Consider the following 27340-nt stretch of genomic DNA (forward strand, 5'->3'; position numbering starts at 1 on the left):
GATTAATACTGACCCAAGTTGTCTTATTTCATATGGGTTGCCCCTCTGCACATTCAAACCCTCTTACATCAGAGGGCTAGATTTCAGCCGTCAGCACTGTTCTAGATGGAATTGTGCTGCTGGGTTTGCTCAGATTATCTACAACCTTCCTCATGTCCTCTGTATCTAAGACCTATAGGCTGCACCCCCTGCTGTCTGTGTGTTTCAAAAATCTGCACACATTCACCACATTGTGCAGTAGCATTCCCTTGATTTTAGGGGGTGTGGAGTCTTCTGTCTAACTTTTAGCTCTCTTATGAGTTGTTCCAGCAGACGACCTGATCTTGGGCCTAATATGATAGAAATACAAATGATCGTTCTTTTTTAAGGTGCATCTATTTAAAAACGTTTTATACTTGCAATATATGGGAGACATCAAGCATGTTGGCTGCATATTTTCTGTCTTGGGGAAAGTAGCTGAAACTTGTAGTATGAGTGGTTTGATATCTTTCTTTTTACCACAGGAAGCTAAATTGGAAGGAAAAGGAAAACAGAACTGAGGTGTTGGCACATCATATTTTGTTAATATATTTCGCAATTTCAGTTACAGTTAAACTGACCTAGAATGTGTTGACTTTTTATTGGAATTTTTTTTTTTACTAAACATACTTACCGAAAACAATATTCCTTCATGAAAGAAACACATTGTTTGTTTATCTAATTAAGAGTGTTAGAACATCCCTGTATACATATTCACATTCTTTGAACACAGACCCTTTTCTGTTATATCTGAGATGCCTCAAAGTACAAAATAATTAACTTTAGTCTGAAGCCCACTAAAAAAGAAAAACAGAAGTAAATTGGGCATAGTAAAGATATTATTACCTTGTTACCTATATTATTACCTTGCCATTCAGCTGGATATTTCCTTATATATAAATGTCTAACAATGAAGGAAAGTACTCTTGGTTCAATAATTATTCTATGACAAGAATGAATACAGCTGCAGATATTCCTTTAAATTTGGCATCTTCGTGTTATGAAACCAAAATTTGGTATGCACCAGCAAGCATACCTTGTAGATTTATGTGCACTACTTGGTATAAGAGCATTTTTTCCCCAACATCAAGGGAAGTGACTTCTCCCACCCTGTCTAATGTAGTGAGGCTCTAGACAATATATGAAACGACAAGCTTGTCAATTTTTGTTCTGACTGTCAACGCTGAGAATCAAACTGCTGTTATGGCAAGCATTGTGGTATACTACAGCTAGCATGCTACATGTAATGAGGCTCTGCTAGTGTCTTTTGTTCTTTAAAACTTCTACTAGTTCAAGAAGGCCTGGACATACTGTGACTGTCTTCTTTCTGTCTGCCTCTCTCTCTCTCTCTCTCTCTCTCTCATAAATTGAGCTAGTATGCTTCCTATTGTTAAGGTTACCCAACACGTCTCATTTTAAGACTGTGTTTTCAGTTGCTTATAACTTGGCCCAACTGTTTTTGTTTAGTTTGTAACTTTCTATGCTGGCTATATCCCTCATGCTGAATATTTTTTGGAAAATGTCAGTTAAAGCAGTTCAGAGGTTAGGGAAAATAAGTCATTTTGCACATAGTAAAAAAAAACCAAACATTCTGGTGACCATTTCTTTGATAAGCTCTAGGGCCCCCATGCTCTGGAGCAGGGACTTGAAATTGTCTCGAGTTGACCTCTGTGTCAGCAATGTGTACCTCTTGCCATCCTTGTCAAAATCCGGCCAAGATCTGCGCCTTTGAAAAATTGCAGTTTGTAGGTACTCAGTAGAGACTTCTTGGATTTTAGCAACTAAATTTCCTGAGGAATCCATCTGTACCAGGCATGGAGCTGAGCACAACATTCAAATGCCTTAATCTGGAGACCTTACTTTCTCTTCCTGCAGTCCTCTGCCTCATTCACTACACACCTTGGGTAACAAATGAAGCAGGAGTTTTACTGACAAGTTGTCTTCACTACACAACCCAGTGTAGGTCCATCCTGTGCACTGACTGAGGCAGAGGGTCTGGGGGATAAATAATGTATGATCATGTAATTAATAGGGCTGTCAAGCGATTAATTTTTTTAATCGCGTGATTAATCACGCTCTTAATAATAGAATAACATTTATTGGATGTTTTCTACATTTTCAAATATATTGATTTCAGTTGCAACACAGAATACAAAGTGTACAGTGCTCATTTTATATTTTTTATTACAAATATTTGCACTGTAAAAACCAAAAGAAAGTGTTTTTCAATTCACCTAATACAAGTACTGTAGTGTAATCTCTTTATGTGAAAGTTGAACTTACAGATGTAGAATTGTGTTTAAAAAAACAACAAAAAAACCTGCATTCAAAAATAAAACAATGGAAAACTTTGGAACCTACAAGTCCACTAAGTCCTACTTCAGCCAATCACTCAGACAAACAAGTATGGTTAGAATTTGCAGGAGAATTTGCCCGCTTCTTGTTTAAAATGTCACCTGAAAGTAAGAACAGGCATTTGCATGTAACTGTTGTAGCTGGCGTCGCAAGATATTTATGTGCCAGATGTGCTAAAGATTCACATGTCCCTTCATGCTTCAACCAACATTCCAGAGGACATGTGTCCATGCTGATGATGGGTTCTGCTCGATAATGATCCAAAGCAGTGGGGACCAATGCATGTTCATTTTCATCATCTGAGTCAGATGCCACCAGCAGAAGTTGGTTTGGGTTCTGTAGTTTCCGCATCAGAGTGTTGCTCTTTTAAGAAAGCATGCTTCTGAAAGCATGTCCCTCAGATTTTGAAAGGCACTTCAGATTCTTAAACCTTGAGTGCTGTAGCTAGCTTTAGAAATCTCCAATTGGTACTTTCTTTGCATTTTGTCAAATTTGCAGTGAGTGTTCTTAAAACAAACAAAATGTGCTGGATCATCATCCAAGACTGCTATAACATGAAATCCATGGGAGAATGCAGGCAAAACAGAGCAGGAGACATAAAATTCTCCCCCAAGGAGTTTAGTCACAGTACTTGTATGAGGTGAATTGAAAAATATTTCTATCATCATTTTTACAGTGCAAATATTTGTAATAAAAATAATATAAAGTGAGCACTGTACACTTCATATTTTGTATTGTAATTGAAATAAATATATTTGAAAATGTAGAAAAACATCCAAAATATTTAATAAATTTCAGTTGGTATTGTGTAACAGTGCGATTTAAAACTGATTCATTGTGATTAATTTTTTAAATACGATTCATTTTTTTGTTGTTTGTGTGAGTTAACTGCGATTAATCGACAGCCCTAGTAATTAAAGTAGGGATGTAAATAAAGTTTTAAAAGTTAACCATTTAAATGATTAAAATATTTAATTTAATGGTTAATCAATTAAAGTGCCAGCTACGGGCTGGGGCTGCTGCAGCTGGGGCCACTCCGGCCGGTGCGGGGCCATTGGGGCTGGCCAGGTGGCCCTGGGGCTAACGGATAAGGCGGGTTAACTGGTAAGACTAATGCTTTACTGGTTAACTGGTTAACACTTTACATCCCTAAATTAAAGATTGTATTATAATGCAGGGGGGGGCAAATTACGGCTGCCCAGGCAACTTTAATTTTGGCATTTCCTAACTCGTGAGTGCCTGACTTTGAAACCGTAATAATGTTCATTTAATGTCTTTTGCATGTTATAGATGCTTCATGCTGCCATCATATTTTCTCTGAGAAATCCTTCTTGTAAATTCTCTTTCATACAATACTAGTTGTTTAGAATATCTTAAAACATGTCAACATTGTAGGCCACATAGCTTGTGGGATGCACTTGCATGTGTGAATGGTGCTAATGAATATTTTGTTATGATGTTTATTACTTTTGTGTAAAGTACTTTTAAAAAATATGATTTGTGTTATAAACCATTCAGTAAACAGAATGGTATAAGAATTAAAAAGCAGCTAGAATGCAGTGTATAATTGTCTTATTTTTTTTCTTTTGCCATCTCAGCACTCACTGTTTTTCTCCAGGGCTGGCTTTAGGGAAAATGGTGCCCTGGGCAAACTTGTACTTTGGTGCCCCTGGCCCCCATGCGCAAACCCTGCTCTGTGCACTCTTCATCCCAGTCCCTGCACTCCCCCTTCACCCCTAACTCCTGCCCCCCTGTGCCCTAACCCCTGCATTCCCCTCCTGCACCCTAACCCCTTCACTGTGCCCCTTCACATTTAACCCCTGCACTCCCTTCCTGAGCCCATGTGGGGAAACTGACTTGGATGTATGGAGCAGCTGCATTGCTGCTCACTTCCCCCTGCAACGTTGCCCCTCCATGCACCCCTAGGGGTCTGTGAGAGGGGAGGCGAGGAATTACATCAGGGCTCCCTGCATCCAGGTCACTTTTCCCAACTGGGCTGCGTAAGGGGAGGGCAGACAGCAGCAGCTTCTCATGCTCACCTCACAGCACAATCCAGATGGGGAAAGTGACCTGCATGACCGAGCACTTGGTGTTGCTCCTCACTCCTCCCTCCCCTCTCGCAACTCCCTAGGAGGGGCACTGAGGAATGTTGGCGGGGGGGCGGGGCGGGTGAGCTCTATCTGTGTTTCACCACTCGCCCCTCTTCTCATGTTCCTCTGCTGGGAGAAAACAAGGAGAAAGCTGGGCGCCCCCCCACGCAGCACTCTCCAGGAGCAGCTTTTGACCCCACACCAGCAGCATGCAACTCTACGCTGCCATAGAACACCTTCTTGCTCATGCCAAGTGGGTCATCCTGGAGACTGGCCCTGTTCCCATTATATATTTTGACTTTATTATAAGCGCTAGAGTCTAAGGGTGAAATCCTGAACTCATGGAAATTAATGGTAAAATTCCAGGATTTCACCCTAAAAGTATTAAGAAAATGTCCATGGAGTCTGATCCTACAAATGCTTAAATATGCACTTTATTCATGAAAGTATGGTGCATGTTTGTAGGATTAGGCCCATAGTCTGATATAGAATTAATACTGCATTCTTAAGACTTGGAATAGTATAGTCTCCTATGTGAATAGATTCAAAGATTTCTGGAGAAAATAGTATACATATTGGAGTCTGCCTGCCAGAGGCAAAAGTGCAGAAACCTGTGAATTATTGCCTTTTGGAGAGGAGTCATCAGAGGGAAATGATGGAACTCTACCTTTCCCTTTCTGTTTACTCACAGGGAAAGCTTAATTGTTAATCATTAAAAAGATAAATCATTAAGCTTGAACTGCTAAATTTTTGATGGTTGTATAAGTATATTTCATACATAAAAATAATCCAAGAGTAACTGGCTAAATTGATTCTTGCAATTAATTCTGCGACTTTCATAACCAGATTAGTGCCCAGTTAGATAAGTCAGTAGAAGCTGCAAGTGATCTGTGCTCTGAAAACCAAACCCAAAGTGTTTTGAGATAGGTGCCAAAAACTATAGCAACCAAAATCGGTTGCCATTCTTGCCAATGATGGACCTGAATCGGCATTTGTCTGTCTTTTAACATCAGCAGAGTGCCCCAAATAAATCTTGTATTCATTCTAGGACCATCTATTTTCTTTACGTACGCTTAAAGTACCTTGGAGGTAGTGTATTTTAGTAGTTCTGAAAATAGTTTCTTGCTGAAGCAAGTATTCAGTGTTTCTTGGAATTTTAAGAAGCAAGATCCTGAATGTTGTTATAACTTGAGGAGCAATATTGTAAGAACTAAATTTACTTGTAAGTATGGTAAAGAGACAAAATGTAACCTCTTTTAATGACAAGATTTTGCCCTGTAGTGACTGCTAATGAGTTAAGTACATTAAAAAAATTCACAAGAAATACTTTTCAACTAGTTCCTGAGGCATTTCAGAGATTTTTAAATCACTGTGGGAATTACATGCCTTTCTACCAGCAGCTACACATCATAGAATTTTGTTTTCCGTCAGTGGCTAGCTTACTTCTGAAGCCATTGAGAAAGATTAACATAGTATTTATTTAGGAATACAGCAGCTGTTTGAGTTCCTACTTTTACTAAAATAAATATACATATTTAATGGAAAAGAGATTTTTATATCTTAATAGAAGTTTTTGAAAATGAAGATACATTTCAAAAAGTTCAAAACAGTCATATCTGAGTATTCACAAGAAAACTTTGTAGTAAAAGCTCCATATGATAGCTGTTGCCCTTGGGGGTTGTAGGCTCATGAAGAGAGGACTATAGAAATGGTTAAAGAAAACATGGAAAACGCATGACAGTGAAAGTAACTAAGTACTGTAACATTCATATTATCCCATATGCTTACAAAAGTAAGGTTGGGAGGTTGAAGAATCTCCATCATTAGAGATTTTTAAGAGCAGGTTAGACAAAAACCTGTCAGGAATGGTCTAGATAATACTTAGGGTATGGCTACACTTGCAGCTGTACAGCGCTGGGAGTTAAACCTGTCTTCGTACAGCCAAGCAGGGAAAGCTCTGCAGTCTGTCCACACTGACAGCTACCAGCGCACTGTCGTGGCCACATTTGCAGCATCTGCAGCAGCATTGGGAGTGGTGCATTATGGGCAGCTATCCCAGCGTTCAAGTGGCTGCAACGTGCTTTTCAAAAGGGGTGGGGTGGGGTGGAGTGTGACAGGGAGCGTGGGGGAGAGAGAGAGTGGATTTTTGGAGCTGACACTGTGTCAACTCCCTGCCTTGCGAGTTCTGACCCCCTCCCCGACCCCTCTCTCACTCACTGAAAGCAAACAGCAGCTGTTCGGTTCCTCACAGACCAGATAAGTAGCCTCACTGAAATGGACCCCCCTCCACCCTCCCGCCCGCTGCACTGCTTCTCTCCTCAAGCCCCCTCCCTCCCCCTCTCTTCAAGCAAACACTAGCTGTGGGCGTTCCAAAGGGAGCCCCCTGCCTCTGCGCATTCACAGCAAACAGTAGCTGTGTTTGTTTTTTTGATAAGCATCTCCGGGAGCCCGGAGTTGACAACAAAACAAAGAAAGGCATCACAACAAAACAAAGAGCGGGACCTTCACTTAAAAGGATTATGGGAAGGTTCCGGAGGTAAGTCACAGCGTACTAAGATTATTCCCTGTTTACGCTGGTGGCGCAGCAGCAGCAGCGCTATACTCTTTATTCCTCTTGGGGACGTGGAGTACAAACAGTCCTGTAGCCACGGAGATACAGCGCAGTATGTGCCTTGCCAGTGTGGATGGGGAGTAAGGGTACGTCTACACTACGGGACTATTCCGAATTTGCATAAACCGGTTTTGTTAAACAGATTGTATAAAATCGAGTGCACGCGGCCACACTAAACACATTAAATCGGTGGTGTGCGTCCACGGTCCGAGGCTAGCATCGACTTCTGGAGCGTTGCACTGTGGGTAGCTATTCCGTAGCTATCCCATAGTTCCCGCAGCCTCCCCCGCCCCTTGGAATTTCCGGGTTGAGATCTCAGTGCCTGATGGGGCAAAAATCATTGTCGCGGGTGGTTCTGGGTAAATGTCGTCAGTCACTCCTTCCTCTGGGAAAGCAACGGCAGACAAGCATTTCGCGCCTTTTTTCCCTGGATTGCCCTGGCAGATGCCATAGCATGGCAATCATGGAGCCTGTTTTGCCTTTTGTGACTGTCACCGTATGTGTACTAGATGCCGCTGACAGAGGCGATTCAGCAGCGCTACACAGCAGCATGCTTTTGCTTTTGCATGACAGCAGAGATGGTTACCAGCCATACTGCACCATCTACCAATCCATACATTGGTAAAAAGATGAGCATGGCTACCAGTCGTATTGCACCATTTGCTGCTGTCATAAGTGCACCTGGCTGCTCTTAGCCAAAATTGGGAATGACTCCCAGAGTCAATCCCTCCTTTTTGGTATCTAAAAATAGAATCAGTCCTGCCTAGAATATGGGCAAGTGTACTAGAGAACCACTGTATCAGAGAGCACAGCTGCTCTGTGTCAGATCCTGCAGAAATTATGAGCTGTAGGCTATTCACAGGGGGTACTCCTGCAACAACCCCACCTGTTGATTCCGTTCTTCCCCCAGCCTTCCTGGGATACTTTGTCCCCCCACTTGTGTGATGAAGTAATAAAGAAAGCAGGAATAAGACACACTGACTTGTTAGTGAGAAATGAGTGGAAGGCAGCCTCCAGCTGCTATGATAGTCCAGACAGGACATTAAGTAGTGTGGAGCAGAGGAGCCCAGCATCCCTCTGCTAGTCCAGGGGCAATTGAATCTTTTTTTTACACATGAAGGGTGGGTGCTGATGAAGCTCAGCCCCCTGTTGCTATGACGATGATGGTTATCAGCCGTACTGCACCATCTACCAGGAAAAATTAGGGTCAGGCACCCTTGATAGACCTCACCGATGCTCGTCTTCATGGTTACCAGTCCTTTTGCACTGCCCCATGTGCCAATAGGCTGATGACGAGGACGGATACCAGTCGTATTGCACCATCAGCCACCCATGGCGGGGGGAAGCAAGGATGTTGGGGTTCAGTGCTGCAGCATCGGGTCTATCTGCAGCATTCAGTAAAGATAGGGTGACATGTAAAAGAGTCAAGAGAGGATTGTTTTCCCTTTCACTTCTGGGGGTGGGTGGGGGGGGGTGCGTAAATTGCTGAGCTATGCCCTGACCCACCGCGGACACTGTTTTTGACCCTAGAAGCATTTGGAGCTCAGCCAAGAATGCAAATGCTTTTCAGAGACTGCAGGAACTGTGGGATAGCTTGAGTCCTCCAGTCCATGAGCGTCCATTTGATTCTTTGGCTTTCCGTTACGCTTGTCACGCAGCAGTGCGCTGAGTCCCTGCTATGGCATCTGTCTGGAGATATTTAAAAAATGATTTTGAATTTCGTCTTCTGTAACGGAGCGCTGATAGAACAGATTTACCTGCCCTTACAGCGATCACGTCCGCATCGTCCATGTGGGAGCTCTTTCTTTATTTTGATTTTTAACTGCATCACCACCCGTGCTGATCAGAGCTCCACGCTGGGCAAACAGGAAATATTCAAAAGTTCGCAGGGCTTTTCCTGTCTACCTGGCCACTGCATCCGAGTTCAGATTGCTGTCCAGAGCGGTCAGTGGTGCACTGTGGGATACCGCCCGGAGGCCAATACCGTCGATCTGCGGCCACACTAACCCCAATCCGATATGGTAATACAGCCCTACTCTCTCGTTAGGGAGGAGTACAGAAAGTTTAAAGAGCCCTTTATACAGATATACAGGGCCTCTTAGTGTGGACGGTTGTGGCGTTAAATCGGTTTTACGCTCCTAAAACCGGTTTAAACGCGTAGTGTAGACCAGGCCTGAGTTACAGCTCTATAAAGCCACCAACAGCGCTGTAACTCTCAAGTGTAGCCAAGGCCTTAGTCCTGCCATGAGTGCAGGGAGATTGGACTAGATGACCTCTCAAGGTCCCTTCCAGTCCTATGATTCTACGATTCTAAAATGTAACACAAAATGAAGTTAAAGGTCAGATTTACATTCACAAGACACAGGAAATTAATTATTGTCTTGATTTAGTGGCCAGATTGAACTCTAGGCTCTGTAAACTGCTTTACCTGTCTTGCTTTTGCACATGAACGTTACATTACTGAGACAAAGTTGTCGTTTTGTTTTTTTCTATTGATCCGTTGCTAAGGAGCACTTCTTAGAACCATATAATTCTACGTAACTGAAAATCCCAAGTTTTTTTCATTTCTTGTTAGAACTAGTGGTGTCAATTTTTTATTTGTACGTGAACTTTACTCTGCTTCAAGTTTATTCAGAATGTTGATTTTGTATGATATATTTAAGAAAATATATTGATCTTGAAACATTCTGTACATACACTTTGACATCTAGAATCCTCTTTGGAGTCAGAGTCTAAAAGGTTACTGGCCCAAACTTTAGTTTGTTTGATAGTATGAAAACAGACATGTTTTGTCTCGTACTGTTCTACTTTTTGAACAGCCCCAGCTCCTTAGTATTGAAGCATTTTTTCCAAGTGTGATTTACATTTCTTTACTCCCACATCTTGATGCTCTTGGAATCCACTGGTGACAGGTGAATACTACAGATAATTTACTGTGCTGTGTGCCAATGTTGCGAACTGTATCAAATGCTTTTTACAAATCAAGAAAGATGGTATATAATAACTTCTTGTCCAGAGTTGAATGAGTATAATATGTAAAATGAATCATGATAGTACTGGTTGAATAAGGTGGAACATGAACTATATTGATGCGAATTGAATGTGTTGGTATTGAGATGTTTGTAGATATATTGAACTTCCTTGGTGACTGTTATGTGTTAATATAGTTGGAGGGATGGAGATGGATTGGTAATTCAATGTTTTTAGAATTTCATTATGTGGACTGGGACAAAGGTTCAAATATTTTGAAGATTTTAGGCATCTGATTGTTTTCAGATTTGAGGACTTTGACTCTGCAGAGAAAGTGAAAGATTGTCATGTACTTTTCTTTTTTAAGGTGATAGTGAGTTTTCTGTTCTTGTTGCCAAACTTGGTGCTAGTAAAGACAGAATGTTTTAAAAATATTAGTTGTGGGGAAATCAACTAATTCTTCACTATGGTATAAAGATAAAATATCGTTAGTGTAACTACTTTAATTAGTGTAATGGACTTTCCAAATTATTGCAGTTGTAATTACTCTAAACTTGCTTAATTTAAGAAATCGACCTTAACTTCCCTAAAATGATTAAATTGTGCATTGTCTTATATCTACTCTATTGACCTTAGTAGCTAAATATTTAGTATTTAGTTTCTATTGTGCATTAAGTTAAATTTTCTGGATTAACCAATAATAATTTAGTCTGCTGGTTTCAATGAATATGCTTATTATAAACACAGAGAAACAGGGTTTTAAACTTTTGCCATGCCAAAATCACAATTAATACATGAAAAACCAGAACACCAGACTAACAGAACAGATCAACTGTGTAATGTGAGCATTGCTACCTTAAATACTCACGTGTTCATTAAGCAAGAAAATTTGTATTTCTCCTTCAGTCTTACGAATTTAAATAACCTTCAGGATTATGTGTATGGCCTCTAGCACACAATGCTATATTTATTTAAAAAATAGTTTATTCTGCCAAAATGTCAAGACTTAATGAAAGTGCTTCACTCTGAAGGGCAATACAATTGCTTTAATGTCTGAGTCCTTTGACAGCTGCTGTGTTCATGCATGAGGACTGTCAGATGAAAATTATTTTGTGTGGTTGTGAAATAAAATATTGACAATTTTTACTAAGTTATTTGTCTTAAGAAGTCAAATATAAAATCATCATCAAAAATGTGTAGTCCACTTAGGACCGTTGCACCCTCCAGAGTAATCATGGTTGATGTAATTGCAGCAGGCATTGTGTAGTGAAGCTCCCAGATCTGGTTCGATCCTGCAAATCCACAGATCTGTGGGGCAGCCTTGCAGGTGGCACCAAGTAGGGTCAAAAGTGCACCCCTTTGTGCATTAATGGAGAATGAATGCTAGTAATCTTTCTCAGGAGAACATATGGAACTTCAAGAAATTAAAACTGCTTAGTCAGGTTAACTTTATTGTGCTAGATAAATCAAATATATTGATAAAGTAACCGTATCAAGTAAATGCAGAAGACTTTGAGAAGTCTTCATTTGATTCTCTTTATAAGGACTATATTTTGTTTTGATTATTCTTTACGCATTCGTGAAATGACTTTCATAGACTCGTGGAAGTGTTGGTCTGGATGGGATCTTGAGAGGTCATCAGGTACAGCCCTCTGCACTGAGTCAGGACCAAGTAAACTTAGACCATTCCTGCCAGGTGTTTGTCCAACCTGTTCTTAAAAACTTCCAATGATGGGGTTACTTAATTATTTTCATTGCCCAACCCTGAATGTTCTTCATTTCTGCTATGTCCTTTGAGATGGGGTGACCTGAACTGAACACAGTATTCCAGGTGAAAGCATGCCATTGATTTATAGAATGGCATTGTAATGTTTTCCATCCCATTCATCTCCTAACATTTTGTTGTTGGTTGGTTTTTTTTTCTGACTGCAGCTGCACATTAAGCAGATGTCTACATTAACTGTTCACAATAGTGCCCAGGTGTTTTCTCAGGCTTCCAGTGTAAAATCTACTCTTCTGTAACCCTCCAGTATAGAATAGTGAATTATGAGGGTCTGTTGGCAAAGTATGATCACGCTAGTTGCAGTAAACTCAACACTTTTTTTATTGATTATTTTCCACCGGAACATCAGGAACATCATAGGTCATCATAGCAGAGGGTCAGATCTAGGCAACCGCAATGTTGCAAGTCCCCCTAGATGCAGCCAGCACTGCAACTCGTTCCATCTCTACTGCTGTCATCATGTATCGAACATCTTGGTTGCATCTATTGCGATTTTCTAGGGAGGTTCAGAGTACCATAGAAGCCTTCTTTTTGACGGACTGAAACTTCTCAGTGAGTCCATCAATGAATCCTTGTGCATCTGGAAGGATTCAAGTCTGTTGAGATATATATACACATGCAAATAAAAGAAAATTTAACAGATCCCAAATGGTGAGAGATCCCATCTGGTCCTATTTTCTGGCTTTCATAGACTAGCTGAACCACCTAAGAGGAAACCATGATATCAAAAGAGGAGGCCTCCCATGGTGACCACTACCACCACTCCAGCCCTCCTCATCAAAACATCAATTTTGAGGGCTTGGTCGAGGCTCCGGACCATCCCCTCCTTGGATATCTTTAGCTGCATCATACTACCCATCTCCCCTCCTTTTGGAGACAGTGTTTCCCATTTTTGACCTTCATGGGAGCAAATTACATTTCTCAAATGGGTCATGGAGGTTATAACATTGGGTTCTTCAAGATGTGTGTCCCTATTGGTGATCCACTAGCTGCTCTCCTCCCCTCTACTTCGGAGTTCTCGCTTATGACTTATGACAAGAGGCATGGGTCACTTGCTGGTTTAAACTAGTGTAAATGGTGAATTCTCTGTACCTTGAAGTCTTTAAACCATGATTTAAGGTCTTCAGTAACTCAGCCAGAGGTTAGAGGTCTATTACAGGGATGGGTAAGTGAGGTTCTGTGGCCTGCAATGTGCAGGAGGTCAGATTAGATGATTCCTGTGATCCCTTTTGACCTTAAAGTCTGAGGTTTTTCCATTAGTTCCATCAGAGTTCATTTGACAGCTATTACAGCCTTTCATTCCTTTGCGGAGGGATTGTAAGGGCATAGCTACACTAGAGAGTTTACAGCTGCCCAGCTGCCCCAACACAGCTGCTCCGTCATAAGCTCTCTAATGTAGCCACTCTAAGCTGATGGGAGAGAACTCTCTCATCTGCTTAACTACTCCAGCCCCCATGAGTGGCAGTAGCTATGTCGGTGGGAGATGCTCTCCTGCCAGCATAGTACTGTCCATACCGGTGCTTATGTCAGTGTAATTTATGTTGCTTGGGGGATGATTTATTCACCCTCCTGAACTACATAAATTATGCTGACATAAATTGTAGTGTAGACATAGCCTCAATCTTTCCTCATCCCACAAATGGCAAGATTCATAAAGGAGTTGGTTGACTTTTTCCCACAAATCAGAGAGCCTGCTTCTATATGGGATCGAAACTTGGTTCTTAAGAGTACATATACAAAGCCCATGGCAACGAGCCTCCTAGCCAGACTCAGGCTTGCACTATCATGCTAAAAATAACAGTGTAGATGTTGCAGCTTGGGCTGGAGCTCAGGCTCTGAAGACAAGGGCGGGGGTGGATTTCAGAGGTAGAGCTGCAGCCCATGCCATGACTTCAAAGCACTGTCTATATAGCTATTTTTAGAGCACTAGTGTGAGTCCCGCAAACTTGAGTCTGTCAACCTGGGCAGGAAGACTTACTGCTGAGGGCTGTGTCGACGTATCCTAATTGTCTTTTGAAACCTCCCTTTGATTCGCTAGCTAAGTGTTCTCTGCTGCATTAGTCCATGAAAGTGTTCTTAGCAGGTATCACTTCTGTTCGCAGAGTTGAGGAATTATGAGCATTGATGGCTGATTCCTCCACTTTCCCCTTTCACTGTTTTCTTTCAGGATAAGGTATTGTTATGCTCATATCTCTAGTTTGTACCTAAAATATCCTCTGATTTCCACATTAGTTAAGTTATCCCTTCCTGTGCTTTTCCCAAAGCCACAGCAAATGAGAGAGGAAACTGTCCTCCATACCTTGGATATTAGAAGGGTGTTAGCTGTCTATTTGGAAAGAACCAAACCACTCTGAAAGCTTCCTAAACTGTTTATTTCAGTTGTAGACAGATCTAAAGGATCCACAATCTTCACCAAAAGACTTTCAGAGTGGGTTTCTAGTTGTACTCTTGTTTGTTACCAGGCTTCTAATGTTTAGCCTCCTTCGAGAATAATTTCCCATTCTACAAGATCCTAAGCTAACTCCATTGCAGTATTAAAAAATATACCGACATACCGAAATTTCCAAAACCTCGGCATCAGTGCTTTTTCCAAATGGTATGCCTTGGTACATGCCTCTAGATCAGACCCTATTGTTGTCATGGCAGTCCTTTCTTTATTATTGGATCCAGCTCCTAAGCTCTATCCTTCTTCAGGTGACTCATGAGCAATATCCCCTGAAGTGGAGCACTCATAAGGACACAACTCAAAGAAGGAAAGATGACTTAGCTTGTGGACTTTTAATCATTATTTGGAATTACAAGGATTAGGTAGAATAATGGGCGCATCTCAAAAACACTGGTCTTTCACATCTGGAACCTTTAGAGTTATTTTTTTGTGTCGGTCACTAGTATATAGAGTTTGGATGTCTAAATCTGGAATCTAGTTCTGGATCACTGAGGTCAATAGGAATTCTACCATTGACTTCTATGAGAGCAGGACCAGGGCCCTAGTCCTTAGTGAATATTTCAATTAATTACAAGGCCATTTCACAATTTGGCATAATTTTATGTAGCAAGAAAGTCTCAGATAAAATCTAAGACTAGCACTAGGGATGGTTTGTAGGCTCTGAATGAGATTTGCTGGAAGAAGATTGTGGAGAAACTTTCTCAACAGCTGTCCAAACTGGCTTATACTTGGCTTCCATCACTTAAGAGCATAACATGTAAGCATAAATTATTTTAAAAAAATGGATGCACAAATATCTGAAACGTAGGTTGATTTCTAGTTAGATACTGAAAGATATTAAAATAGCTCAGCCAGATATACAAAGAGGAAAATCAGGGTTTTTTTGTCCATATAAAACAAATGTTTTGAGTTGATTTCATTTGCCAAATATCCCATGGTAAATTTCTATGACCATATTCTGACCCCCTAAAAGAGACACATTTTTACTGAGAGCCTTCTAAAAATTCCATATTTTATCCTGATTCCATTGAAATGGCTCCCATCATTATCTTTTAGCAAAGTGATATCTTTTTAAGTAGCCTTCTCCCTCTGCCAGGCTTATTTAGCGATGCCAAATTTAGGAACTCATTCTACAGTTCTCATGTGACTTGAGTGGGTCTGTTAATGTGGGTAAAGACTACTCATTTAAGGGTTTGCTGAATCAGACCTTAGTGTTTGTGATATCATGGCTGCTTCCATGGTTATGAATTGTGATGCAACAAACAGTGAATTGTTTCATCACTGAATGAATCAGGCAGAATGGTTAGAAAGGTGAAACCTCTAGAGAAATATGAGCTAAGTGTCACAGTACACCTTTGCTCTTGCACAATAGATCCTGACTCTCGGGTTCATGCTGCTGCCTTTTGAGAACAAGAATTATAGGTAATTAATTTTATTCCTTGACCCAAGTACCTTGGTAATTGGCATAATGGGAAAGGAAATGCAGAAAATCAACAGGAATTATTTAATTGAGTTTTGCTAAACCATTTCATCTTTCAAGCTTGCCAAGGTGTGATATGTGTTTGTCCTAAAGAGGAGTTTTTAAAGGAAGTGCTGATGCTACGTAAGTTCTGAAAGGTGATATTACTACAAATATTGCCTTTAACAGTAATAATATGTAGCGCTTATATGGTACTTATATTTTTGAAGCACTATACCAACATTAATCATTAAGGCTTATTAACAACGGCAACACTCCTACTGAGTTTAAAAAAAATCTCTTTATGCAGAAAAAGAAAATCTCTCATTGGTATGAAGGTCTAGAAACAGGATTTGCACAGTGGTACTCAGCCAGAGTTGGTAAAATGGTATTCTGCCTCATGCCCAGGGCTGTGGAGCATCAGTGGAAATGGTTCTGTGACTGTGTGGAAGTTGGCCAGTGCATATTGTAATGGATCCACTGGCAGCGTCGCTGTTCTTTCCCTACTTCATCTGCCAAACCTCTGTATACCACATCAGACTGGAGTCCCTATTTGCGGCTGACCCTCTGCAGCCACTCACATGTGCCCCCCTGTCTTTTCGGGCATACACCCCATGGAGAGAGCGGGAGCAAAATGTGGATTGTATTTTGTAAAATGAGCCTAAGCTCCAAGTGTTTGACATGATTCATTCAGTATTTATATCAAACGTTATCATTAAACCTTCCCAGATATTTATTGCTACCAAATGTATTGAGGGTAGCACTGTACCTTCGAGGCACCATCCTATGAGGGACTGGGCACTCTGGCCTAATCTAGCAAAGCACTTAAGTGTGTAACTTTAAGTATGTGAACAGTTTCATTGACTTCAGTGGAATAATCAATTTCTTATATTTACACAATATGCTTAAATGTTTTGCTGGATGGGGCGAGAGGCTCAGCACCTTGCAGGATCAAAGCCCAGTAGCTGCTTGTTAGAAATTTGATAAATTTTGGCCCCCCCAAAAAGTGTATTGTGTATCAGTATTAATTTTTGCATTCTGGACTTCTTGTCTCTGTTGGGTTAATGTTAATTTTGTTTCTGCATAGCTGCATGGTATTCAAACATCCTACCATATACTGATCTTCTGGTTGCTATACATATTGATTCCTCCTTGAAAAAGAATCATTTGTCAGTATCTGATCACAACTAAGCTTTTTATTTAAATACATGAAAGAAAAATATAGTTATTAAATACAAACAAGTGTTTATGAAGTGTAAATGTGTATATTATGAAGTCTTAATTTGATTGGCGATTTGACCATCGATCTTCAGTATAGTTTTAACTAAATTATATGGAGTTTTAATTACTGGAACATTTACCTTATAAAATTGGTTGTTCATTTACTGATGTGAATATATTTCTTTTCAATTGGACTTGGAATATTTTTGTATTTTCTATTATTGCTCATGGTTGCTAGGCAGCATTTAAACAGTTTTTTGCATGTAAAAGGAAAAGACTAATGCTTGCTTATAAAAAGATGCACCTAGTTCAGTTTGTTTTCCTCTACATTTGATTCAGTGTGCATTCACAAATTGTTATTCATCTACTTCAGAAAATATAGTTAATTAGTAAGCAGCCAGGAAGATAAATTTGCACTTATGGCAAAGAGTTTAGGGAAACTGGCACAAACTGCTAGCGTACACTTGGGAAACAGAAGTAATTGTGTTCTCGATTTAACTTCTTTGGTTGAAGTTATATTGTATAAAATGTGTAATTTTTAATAAGTTGTAACAGATCTAAATATTAGTTGGCAACATATATTGTAGATCAACAAAGGATTAATATATACTTGCTGAACTTTTCAAAGAGAGCAGTGGCTTTCTGTAAATGTTTTGTTGTTGTCCATAGACTTGTTAGTTACAGAAGACATGAAGTCTATCATCTAATTATTGCAGATCCTCATTAATGAGTCTTTCAGGGATTATCTTTTACAGTGTCAACCATCTGTTGTGGTTTAGAATAATACACTAACTAAACACAATTAAGGTTTTGCCTTAAAAGCAAAGCTATGTCTCTAGGAACCAGAGCAATATTTTCTAGGTTCTAAATCCTGTCAGAAATGTCAATGTTGTACTGCTCCGAGTTTAAAAAAACCTGAATGAAATGCCACATTACATTAATTTTGTTGTTGCTTTTAAAGGGCAATTTTTGTAAGTCAGATTATTGTTTCAATGTTATTTGTTAGTTATTAAAACAGCAATATCTATAAGAATATACATGACATATTGTGCTAAATTACTGATACTATCAGAGAATTTGTTTTAGTAAAAATCTTAATAAAAATAGATATGGAAAACAATTCTGTAAGTAGCATTTCAAACCTTACAGTATTTTATTGAGGATATCTTCTCCAGTACAGTGTATAATGTAATGTATCATAAACTTTGGATGGCTTACCGGTAGTTTTTTTAAAAAAGCACTACTTGTACAATTGGTTAGTTTGAGGAAGCAGTATTTTAATGTTGTTTTTATTGCATTCAATATAAACAGAAAGAGGAACAATTTTGTAAAGAAAGAGTATGAATGTTTTATCAGATAGAAATAAAAGGGAAACTGTATTAAAACATGATGTAGACATGAATGCTTAGTTTTCTTTCCTTTTGCAAGTTAATATTAATATAGTAATGAAAATTCTAAATACAATTTCCCTTACATACATCTAATAGTAATTAGACATCTAAAAATCAAATGTGCTAATATCTTGGCAATGCATTTGTTTGACTATAACTTGAATTTATCTAGAGAGGCAATTTTTTTTATCATTTAATAAATATCTTTACATATCTGCTCCAGTAGTTTATAGAATCTTTCTTTAGCTGTTATTGAATTGATGTGATATTTGTGTATGTTAAGATTCACGTTACCCTATCTGTAATGTGGGCTTTGTTGGAAGACAGTAGACCTTGTATAAACTTTTTTCCCGGTATAGATATCTGTGTACTGTATATTTAAATCCATACCAGCGAGCTAGTCCCATGGGGCAGTTCCCAGAGGATATCATAAAGGATTAAACACTAAAGGCAGTGGGGTAATGTGCGCTAAGAGGGCATGATTTGTAAAACTTACTGTGTTGCAGGTATTTGGTTCGTGTAGAACCTGCTGGTGTCCTTTGACTTAGTACTGTTTCAAACAGCACTACATTAAAGCACACCAGCAAGGTCTACAATGTAGTGCTGTTTGAAACAATACTATGTTAAAGGACACTATTAGGTTCTACATGAACCAAATAATGTGCAACACATTAGTATGCTTTAGAAATCACATCCCTTTAGAGTGAATTACCCCACCATGCAGGAAGGAAGAGTGAGCATGATTGGAATCATATTTAAAGCATCCAATATATATTCTGGATTTGTTCAAAATCAAATGAAAATACTAAATTATTTGCAACATGGAATACTGCGTTTGATCGCATGTGTGGCAGATGGAAACTTTAAAGGGATATTCAAGTATTTCAAGTCCAGGGTAAAGAACTTGTGGTATACATTTGCAAGTGTTTCCCGATGATGATTTACAATAGAGTTAAGAACATCCATCCCTAAGTTCTAGGGTTGCCAACTTTCTAATTGTAGAAAACTAGACACCCTTGCACTGCCCCACTCCCTTCTCCGAGACCCCACCCCTGCCATGCCCCTTCTCTGACACCCTGCCCCTGCTCATTCCCTCCCTCTGTCACTCGCTCGCTCTCCCCCATCCTTGCTCATTCACTCATTTTCACGGGGCTGGGGCAGCCTGTTGAGGTGCAGGAGGAGGTGAGGGCTCCAGCTGGGGTGCAGACTTTGGGTTGGGGCCAGGGATGAGGGGTTTGGAGGGCAGGAGCAGGCTGGGGGTGAGGGGCTGAGGGGTTTGGAGTGTAGGAGGGGTTTCCAGGCTGGGCTGGGGAGTTGGGGTGTGGGAGGGGGTGAGGGCTCTAACTGGGGGTGTGGGCTCTAGGGTGGGGCTGAGGATGAGGGGTTTGTGGTGCAGGAGGGGGCTCTGGGCTGGGGTGTGGGGCCAAGGGGTTCAGAGTGTTGGAGGGAACTCCAGGCTGAGGCAGGGAGTTGGGGTATCGGAGGGGGTATGGGCTGTGGATGCGGGTTTGGGGGTGGGGCCAGAAATGAGGGGTTCAGGATGTGGGAGAGGGCTCTGGGCAGGGACAGGGGATTGGGATGTGGTCTGTGGGCAGCATTGACTTCAGGTGGCTCCCAGGAAGCAGTGACGTGGTCCTCTGGCTTCTAGGCGGAGGCGCAGCCAGGGGGCTCTATGTGCTGTCCCCTGCCCACAGGTGCCACCTTCGCAGCTCCCATTGGGTGTTGTTCCCAGCCAATGGGAGCTGTGAAGGCGGTGCTCGGGGCGGAGCCTATGGGCAGTGGCAGTGCGCAAAGCCTCCTGCTGCCCCTGCCTAGGCACGAAACCTGCCAGTCACTGCGCTGCCTACCAGACTTTTAACAGCCCAGTCAGCACTGCTGATAGGAGCCGCCAGGGTACTTTTTCAACCAGGTGTTCTGGTCAAAAACCAGACACTTATTTCTCAATTGTGGAGTGTCTCCTTTAGTAACTGTAGGAAATGTCTAATTATTAGAAATCCTGAGCAGATAGATTGAGTTTAAAATCTGAGCTTCTTACTTTAATCATGTCATGCCTGGGTGAAATGTCTAAGGTCAGGAGTTATCTGGCATTTTCATCTCCTGCATCGTGTAAAGTTAGCTTGCTCCTGTCCTGTAGGAAGAGCTTTTGTAGCCTATGTAGCCAAGAGGTTATTGAGAATTTTGGCGCTATATTGAGCTATCTGATAGCATGTTTCTATATTTGCAGATTCAATGTTGTCTGATCTCCTGAGGGAGCAAAGTTTCTATGTAATAAATTAGGTTGTAAAGAATAAAACCAATAAGCTGGTTCAGTGGTTGGCTGTGTGGGGCTGCTGTTTTGAGTTTCTATAAAATGAAACTAGTTCCCACTATATTAAATTAGTTTCTCAGTTACAGAATTTCCATTTGGGAAAGTTAATGTCTTGTTTTGTTTTCTATCAGCTAACCATGGATCCATAAATTCTGTTTCCATGCCCTATAAAATTGCTATATATTCTGTGTAATTCCTTTTTGTTCTTTATGGGTAGAACTATTGGGATGACTTGTAGGAGGTACAACACTCAGGGAAGGCAATAAGGAAGGTCACTCATATCAGGTTGACTCCGTAAAAAATAGGTAATAGTTAATAATATCATCTTGGTTTTGAAGGTCTTGGTTTAATTTGTATACAAGAGGTTACAGATTTATCATTATTAGTGTAGTTTAAAAGAGTGCAGTTTTTACCCCTTAGGGATCTGAAGTATTTTTGCCAGGTATTTTACACCTCTAATGCCTTCCTTCAAATTTATCAGCATGATAGTTCTCAGGAGATGAACTTGGTTTTTAGTAGGTTCCTGCCCTGTTCCCTTTGAGCCATTGGGGGTATTGGCCATTATAGTTTGTTCATTAAAATTTCCTTTTTGGAGGCTATCAGGTGTGCCTAAAAGGTGTACGAAATTCAAACTTTAATGGTGGACTCTTCTTAAGAAGTGATTGCAAAGATAAAATAGTGCTGTGTCCCCATCTAGAGTTTCTGCCTAAGGTGAAAGCAAAGTTTCAATTAAATCAAATCCTGTTTTGTTTCAGTGTTTTCCTCAATGCCTGATAGCATGCATGAGGAGCTTGGTAGCCTAAATTATCTGCCAGTGGACCCTTGTATTACTTACAAAGGACCAAACTCTTTTTGAGATCATCCCATTTGTTTGTAGCCTTGAGAGAAACTCTAAACATTGAACTCTCTTTGCCTAGAGATTATCCAGATGGCTTATTAAGCAGTGAAGAGTTTTAACAACAGAAAGACTTTGGGGAGGTTTTCAAAGCCAACTACTGGGTTTAGTCCAGGGATCAGCAACCTTTGGCACACAGCCTGCCAGGGTAAGGCCCCTGGCAGGCCAGGTTGGTTTGTTTACCTGCCGCATCCGCAGGTTTGACCGATTGCAGCTCCCATGGCCGCAGTTCGCCGCTCCAGGCCAATGGGGTCTGCGGGAAGTAGTGCGGGCTGAGGGATGTGCTGGCTGCTCAGCCTCAGCCCACACATCCCGCAGCCCCCATGGGCCTGGAGTGGCGAACCACGGCCAGTGGGAGCTGCGATCGGCCGAACCTGCAGACGTGGTAGGTAAACAAACTGGCCCGGCCCGCTAGGGGGCTTACCCTGCCAGGCCGCGTACCAAAGGTTGCCAACCCTGGTTTAGTCACACTACTTTCACTGAAATTAATAAGGTTGTAAGGCTGCAACTTGTTCAGAGGCAATTTCATGAAGGAGAAACGTGGATTACTTACTTGGTACCAATATGTTCCAAGTACATTGTATATACAGACCCATGTTGATTCTCTCTTTTCCCATGCGTCTTTGGAGTATTCTGTTTACAAGAAACAGAGGAACTGAGCAGGGTCAGGGAAAGATGGCATTTTTATAACTCTGGGACATCACATTCATAAGTCAGTGTGTATGAGCCCACTAATGATGAAACTGCCTTAAGAACTGCTGATTGAGTTGAATAGCACATAACTCTTAGAGAGACCCATATCTGGAGAATTCTGGTTACACACAAGTCCATCTTCCTTTCCCTTTGAATTAAGCAGTTTTTGCCTCTTTGTGTGTATTTAAGCCATTAGGAACTCAAGCAGGCTTCTTTAGCACTCGTCTGAACGTTATGCACTGGTGCACACATGTGAGCTTGTTAATATAGCATTTACTTATGAATGCTGGGCTGCAAGTGTTGTGCTTTATTTTTTTAATGAAAAACAGCACTGAATCATTTATCTTTATTCAAAAAAGTCAAGAAAGAATAAAAAGAATTCTATGGACTTTGAAAAAGTAGGATCTAGTCTTGGACACAGAAATACTTATAGTTGAACTTCAATTATTTACACTGACACTTTATAATTTTAAAATGTGTTAAATATAGTTAGCATTTAATTAAACCCAACTAGTCTAAGAGCCATACTTCTGGGCCAAATCCTGCAAAATATTATGCAGGACGTACTGTCTGTATATCGCCTGGGTCCTGTGTATTCCCTGTAGCATAATTTCCAGCAGTGAACACTCCACAGCTGGTAGTAGGTCACTTACCTGTTTTGTTTTCTCCTTAATCCTTACCTTCTACTGCCCGAATAGCACAAGAAATTGTGTATTTGTGGAGGAGGGGGAGTGAGTCGAGGTCCAAGTGGAGGTGCTCTGTATGCTGGCCTTCCAAATAGTCATTTGGGAATTCATCAGTTACTCACTCCACCACCAGATCGGGAGTAACTGTACTTTTACAGTTAAGAAATTATTACTGTTCACTTAATTGGTTGTTTGGAACTGACAATGTGTCTGCCCTGTACAATATGCACAGTAAAGGAAATCCTTGTTCTAAAAAGCTTAAGGGTGAGAGTGTGTGTCTGAGCTGTTGTTGAGGTCAGAATTCCTGTACTTGGAGACCTGGGATCCCCATCCAGTTGTCAGCCCAGCCCAGGGCTGGTTGAACCAGGCTATCAACTCTGAGGCTGGAGGGGTTTCCATGATGATGGGGTTGTTGCACAAAGGGATAGGTCTAACTGTTTTTAAAACTAAAAGGTATCAACATTCTTAATGCAGATTTACAGGAGACCCCAGAACTATTGAAATGGACTCTGGGGTCTCCCTGTAGTTGTAATAATAGATCAACATCATGGGTTTGGGGACACTGTGATCCCCACTTCAACTCTATCCTGAATCTCCTGCAGACTTGACAGACTGGCTCAAATGGCCATTTGGTGCAGTTTTCCATGTGTTTGTCATTATGTTTATTCTTTCATTTGTCTGAATGTAACTGTTATAAATATATCTGAGAAATTAATTTTCCAACAGGTTTTAATATTTTGTTGGTATTATTTTTGATAATACATTTTATTTATTTTCATCTGTACACTAATTAAAAAGGGGGCCCTTACCCTTTGCTCTAGACTCTCCACAACACATTTAAAATGCTGTATATAATATATAAACATATAAAAACTCAGCACAAGAAACTTTTAAAGATCTTTACAGTTAGTTTCCCACCAGAACCCTCACAATCTCTCACCTCTTGGGAGAACAGATGATCCTTGCAGCGTGCCCTGGACATTGTTTCAAATCTAGGAGGGAGCAAGTTCCAAAGCTTAGGGGCTGTCCTAGAGAACACACTGCTGGCTGACCCAACGCTTTCTCACCGAATTGGGGTGTTTCTGCTAATTGCAAATGTCGCAGTCGTCATCTTAGCATATGGGCAGCATGCCTCAGGTGGCATGTGACCAGGATTCATCACCAAATTTTGTCCACTGATTGGATTATTAGCTTTCCTGGCGTGGGCTGGGTACTGAGAGGGAGTGCGACGTGAAGGCTGAGCCATGCCCCCGGTATGACACAGGAAAAGAAGCTATCTTTTGGATAAGTAGGTGCCAGACCATTTAGTGCACATATATAGTGCATTACACCTGCTCTAGCTATCAGGGAAGATGCTGGATAAGGATCTTATGTGGAAAGGAAATAACTAGCTTCTTTAAAGCAGCTACAATTCTCATTTTAGTAAACTTTTTTTTAATATTAAACATTTTACAATGTACAAATTATATTAACTTCAGTTACTTTTTCTTAAAATGTACTGGGAACAGCTAATGCCTGTGCAGTTACAAATACAGAAGAAAGTCATTAAATAAAATAAGACCCAGAAAAAGCAGAATTTAAATAAATCATTCTCGTATAACGGAATTATCTAAAAACTTTGCACTGTCCTTTTAATCTTTGCAGAAGATAATTTCCTGGGTTTTTTTGTTTAACTTTTTGATGGATTATAAATTTGTTCTTTTAATTTATTCCTTCGCTAACTGTCTTTAAACATCTTAGGTGTAGTTCCATGTATATTTGTATTTTGGTGGGTGGTTTCCCTACAATTCACCTGTCATTCATTTCCTTAATGAGTAGAAAAATATTTGTTCTCTTTCTTATGTTCTGTTTCTTACAGATATGGAGTCAGGAGAGCGACTAACATCATCATCAGCCTCCTCTACTACAGCTACTTCCTCTCCTGCATCTTCTACACCTTCTGTAGCATCAGCGGTTTCAAAAGGTGGCCTTTCCACTGGAGCTGCATCACTTAGCTCCACAATCAACACATGCGGTAAATATTCTTAATTAATTATACTTTATTAATTTGCAGTATGATTTACATGTATGTAGCATATTTTAGGCAATTTCAGAATGCTGCATGTATTACAGGATTAAGCATAATAATAAGGTAAAACTGGTACATCAAATGCAAATCTTTTAAGACAAAGATACAGAGTAAACTGCATATCAGGCTGAAGTTGTTTGTGTTTTAGCCCCCTGCAAAAAAGGCATCCATTCTGAACATGACCCTCAAGAAGAAACCATTACCTCCAAAAGATTGAAAATGATGCTTTGCTAACTCTAAAAGACTGTTTAATTTATAAAGCAACCTCACTAGTATCGCAGAAAAGATGAACATGAAAAATCAGTGCAGCCGATCCCAAGTGTACATATATTGTACACAGGGATAGAATTTTTAGGGATAGACCTGATAAAACTAAAGTTCAGGTTCCTGAATGTACATCTCTTAGAGTTAAGCCCAGTCACTACCCTAATTCTGTGTCCTCTGATGAGGCAGGAGAAAGGCTTTCTCTTATGGACCTCCTGGTCAAGTTTTTGGATTTTCAAACATCACTGTCTGAAATTACTGTGTTCTGGCCATCCAGACTCAGCTGGGAAAGCCATATGGGGGAGATCTCAACTGGACGTAGGAGTGCAAGTGTCATTTTATCTCTATCTCTGGAATAACAACTCATGAATAAACCAACCTTTCAGGATCTCCCTACCCAGGGAAGATCTAGAACATGGGTAGGCAACCTATGGCACACGTGCCGAAGGCGGCATGCAAGCTGATTTTCAGTGGCACTCACACTGCCCAGGTCCTGGCCACTAGTCCGGGGGGCTCTTCATTTTAATTTAATTTTAAATTAAGCTTCTTAAACATTTTTAAAACCTTATTTACTTACATACAACAATAGCTTAGTTATATATTATAGACTTATAGAAAGAGACCTTCTAAAAACATTAAAATGTATTACTGGCACTCAAAACCTTAAATTAGAGTGAATAAATGAAGACTCGGCACACCACTTCTGAAAGGTTGCTGACCTCTGATCTAGAATATGAAGATGTCAGTCAGCTGTATAATAGAAACTTGCAATGCTTTCTCCTTTCTTTCTAGGGAAAGTTCATGTAAAGTCTGTTAGCTTTATTAATATTGAAGGTCCTAATAAAGCACAGCAAATGAAAACGTCTGTAGATAGGACCTTATGATGCAAGTAGCTGACCATAGTCCAAAGCAAATGTAGTTCCTTCTAGTGGAATTGGCTGAAACCTATTCCATCAAACTGAAGAACTCTCCTGTCCTGATCACTTAAAACCAGTGTGTTCTTTCTGTCCCAGCCTAGTACCACTCACTCTCAGCTTTGCGCTGGAGAATATAAAAAATAAAGTAGTCTGCTGTATCTGAGGCAGTATCTCAACAATATTTCTTTGAAATTGCTCGAAAAGAAGCCACTAGAGGAGCGTCTCACTTTAAATGGACCAGCTAAGCTGATGAGGGTCTCTTCTTTTTCCACACTGTTCCAAAAAATCCAGATGTGTGTGTCCATCCTCATTGGCCTCCGCCACTTGCAATTGTAAGGTTTTGGTTATATGGTGGTTTCCTAACATACAGTAGGAGTTAATTTGCATGTGACTAAAATCTCTTAGGCCACATTGAGGATTTACCAGAGTTTTCTTCTCTGTTTACCCTATTTATGTTTTCTGTGTGTGTCTCCTGTAGTATAGTATATTTTTAGAAGTATTTTGGTAACTTGCTCACAATTTAATAAGTACAATAAAGATCTTTTTAAGGCGAGAATAAAGTGGTAGTTTTTACGTTTAGGATAGTACAATATCTAAGTTTATTTTGTCTTCATTAGAAAATTCAATAGTCCTTTGCATAACTTTTGAGTCAGCATGTAGATGTTTCACTAGCTTTTCTTCTGACTGTTGACTTTATACTTTATATGAGACCATTGTTTCCTTTTTGTCCGAGAGCAGTGTAGATTGATTTAAATCAAAGCAATTTAAATCCGCATTTTTGATTATGATTCAAATAAGCAAGCAGGAAACATTTGATTTAAATCTATTTTAATAATGTTTTGCATTTGTACATTTTAGTTATTTGTCTGAAGAAAAGTTCTTTGAGTGATTGCAAATGTCGTGTGTGTGTGTGTGTGTCCAGTGCACCGAAGTTGGAGATGTCTTCTCATAGCAGTACCCATCAGGGCAATGTGTTTGCCCTCCTAACACTCATACTGGTAAAGGAGCTACCCTGACTCTCCCTCAGTTGCTTTTCACTGCCTGTGGCCAGAATTCTGAGTGTCTATGCTTATCTATACAATCTCTCTCTCTCTCTCTCTCCTCTAGAGAAAGTTTATTAAACTTAGTAAACAGGGTCAGTAGTTAGTTCCATAGTTAGTTTTAT

At 40.3% G+C, this 27340-nt stretch overlaps 1 protein-coding gene across 34 annotated transcripts in view; it reads left to right on the plus strand.

The window, feature by feature from the left end:
- Positions 1-27340, plus strand: part of BAZ2B (bromodomain adjacent to zinc finger domain 2B) — a 343490-nt gene that overhangs the window by 159750 nt on the left and 156400 nt on the right. For 33 of the 34 annotated variants that reach the window (XM_039493566.1, XM_039493561.1, XM_039493551.1 and 30 more), the window contains one exon: positions 24785-24940. In XM_039493566.1, coding sequence (XP_039349500.1) covers positions 24787-24940 — 154 coding nt within the window. In that variant the 5' untranslated portion in view covers positions 24785-24786. Of the gene's footprint in view, positions 1-15595; positions 15696-24784; positions 24941-27340 lie in introns of those variants that run through there. The other variant, XM_039493569.1, reaches the window with a different exon arrangement.

Source organism: Mauremys reevesii, linkage group 11 (genome assembly GCF_016161935.1).
Source record: "Mauremys reevesii isolate NIE-2019 linkage group 11, ASM1616193v1, whole genome shotgun sequence".
NCBI classification, from domain to species: Eukaryota; Metazoa; Chordata; order Testudines; family Geoemydidae; genus Mauremys; species Mauremys reevesii.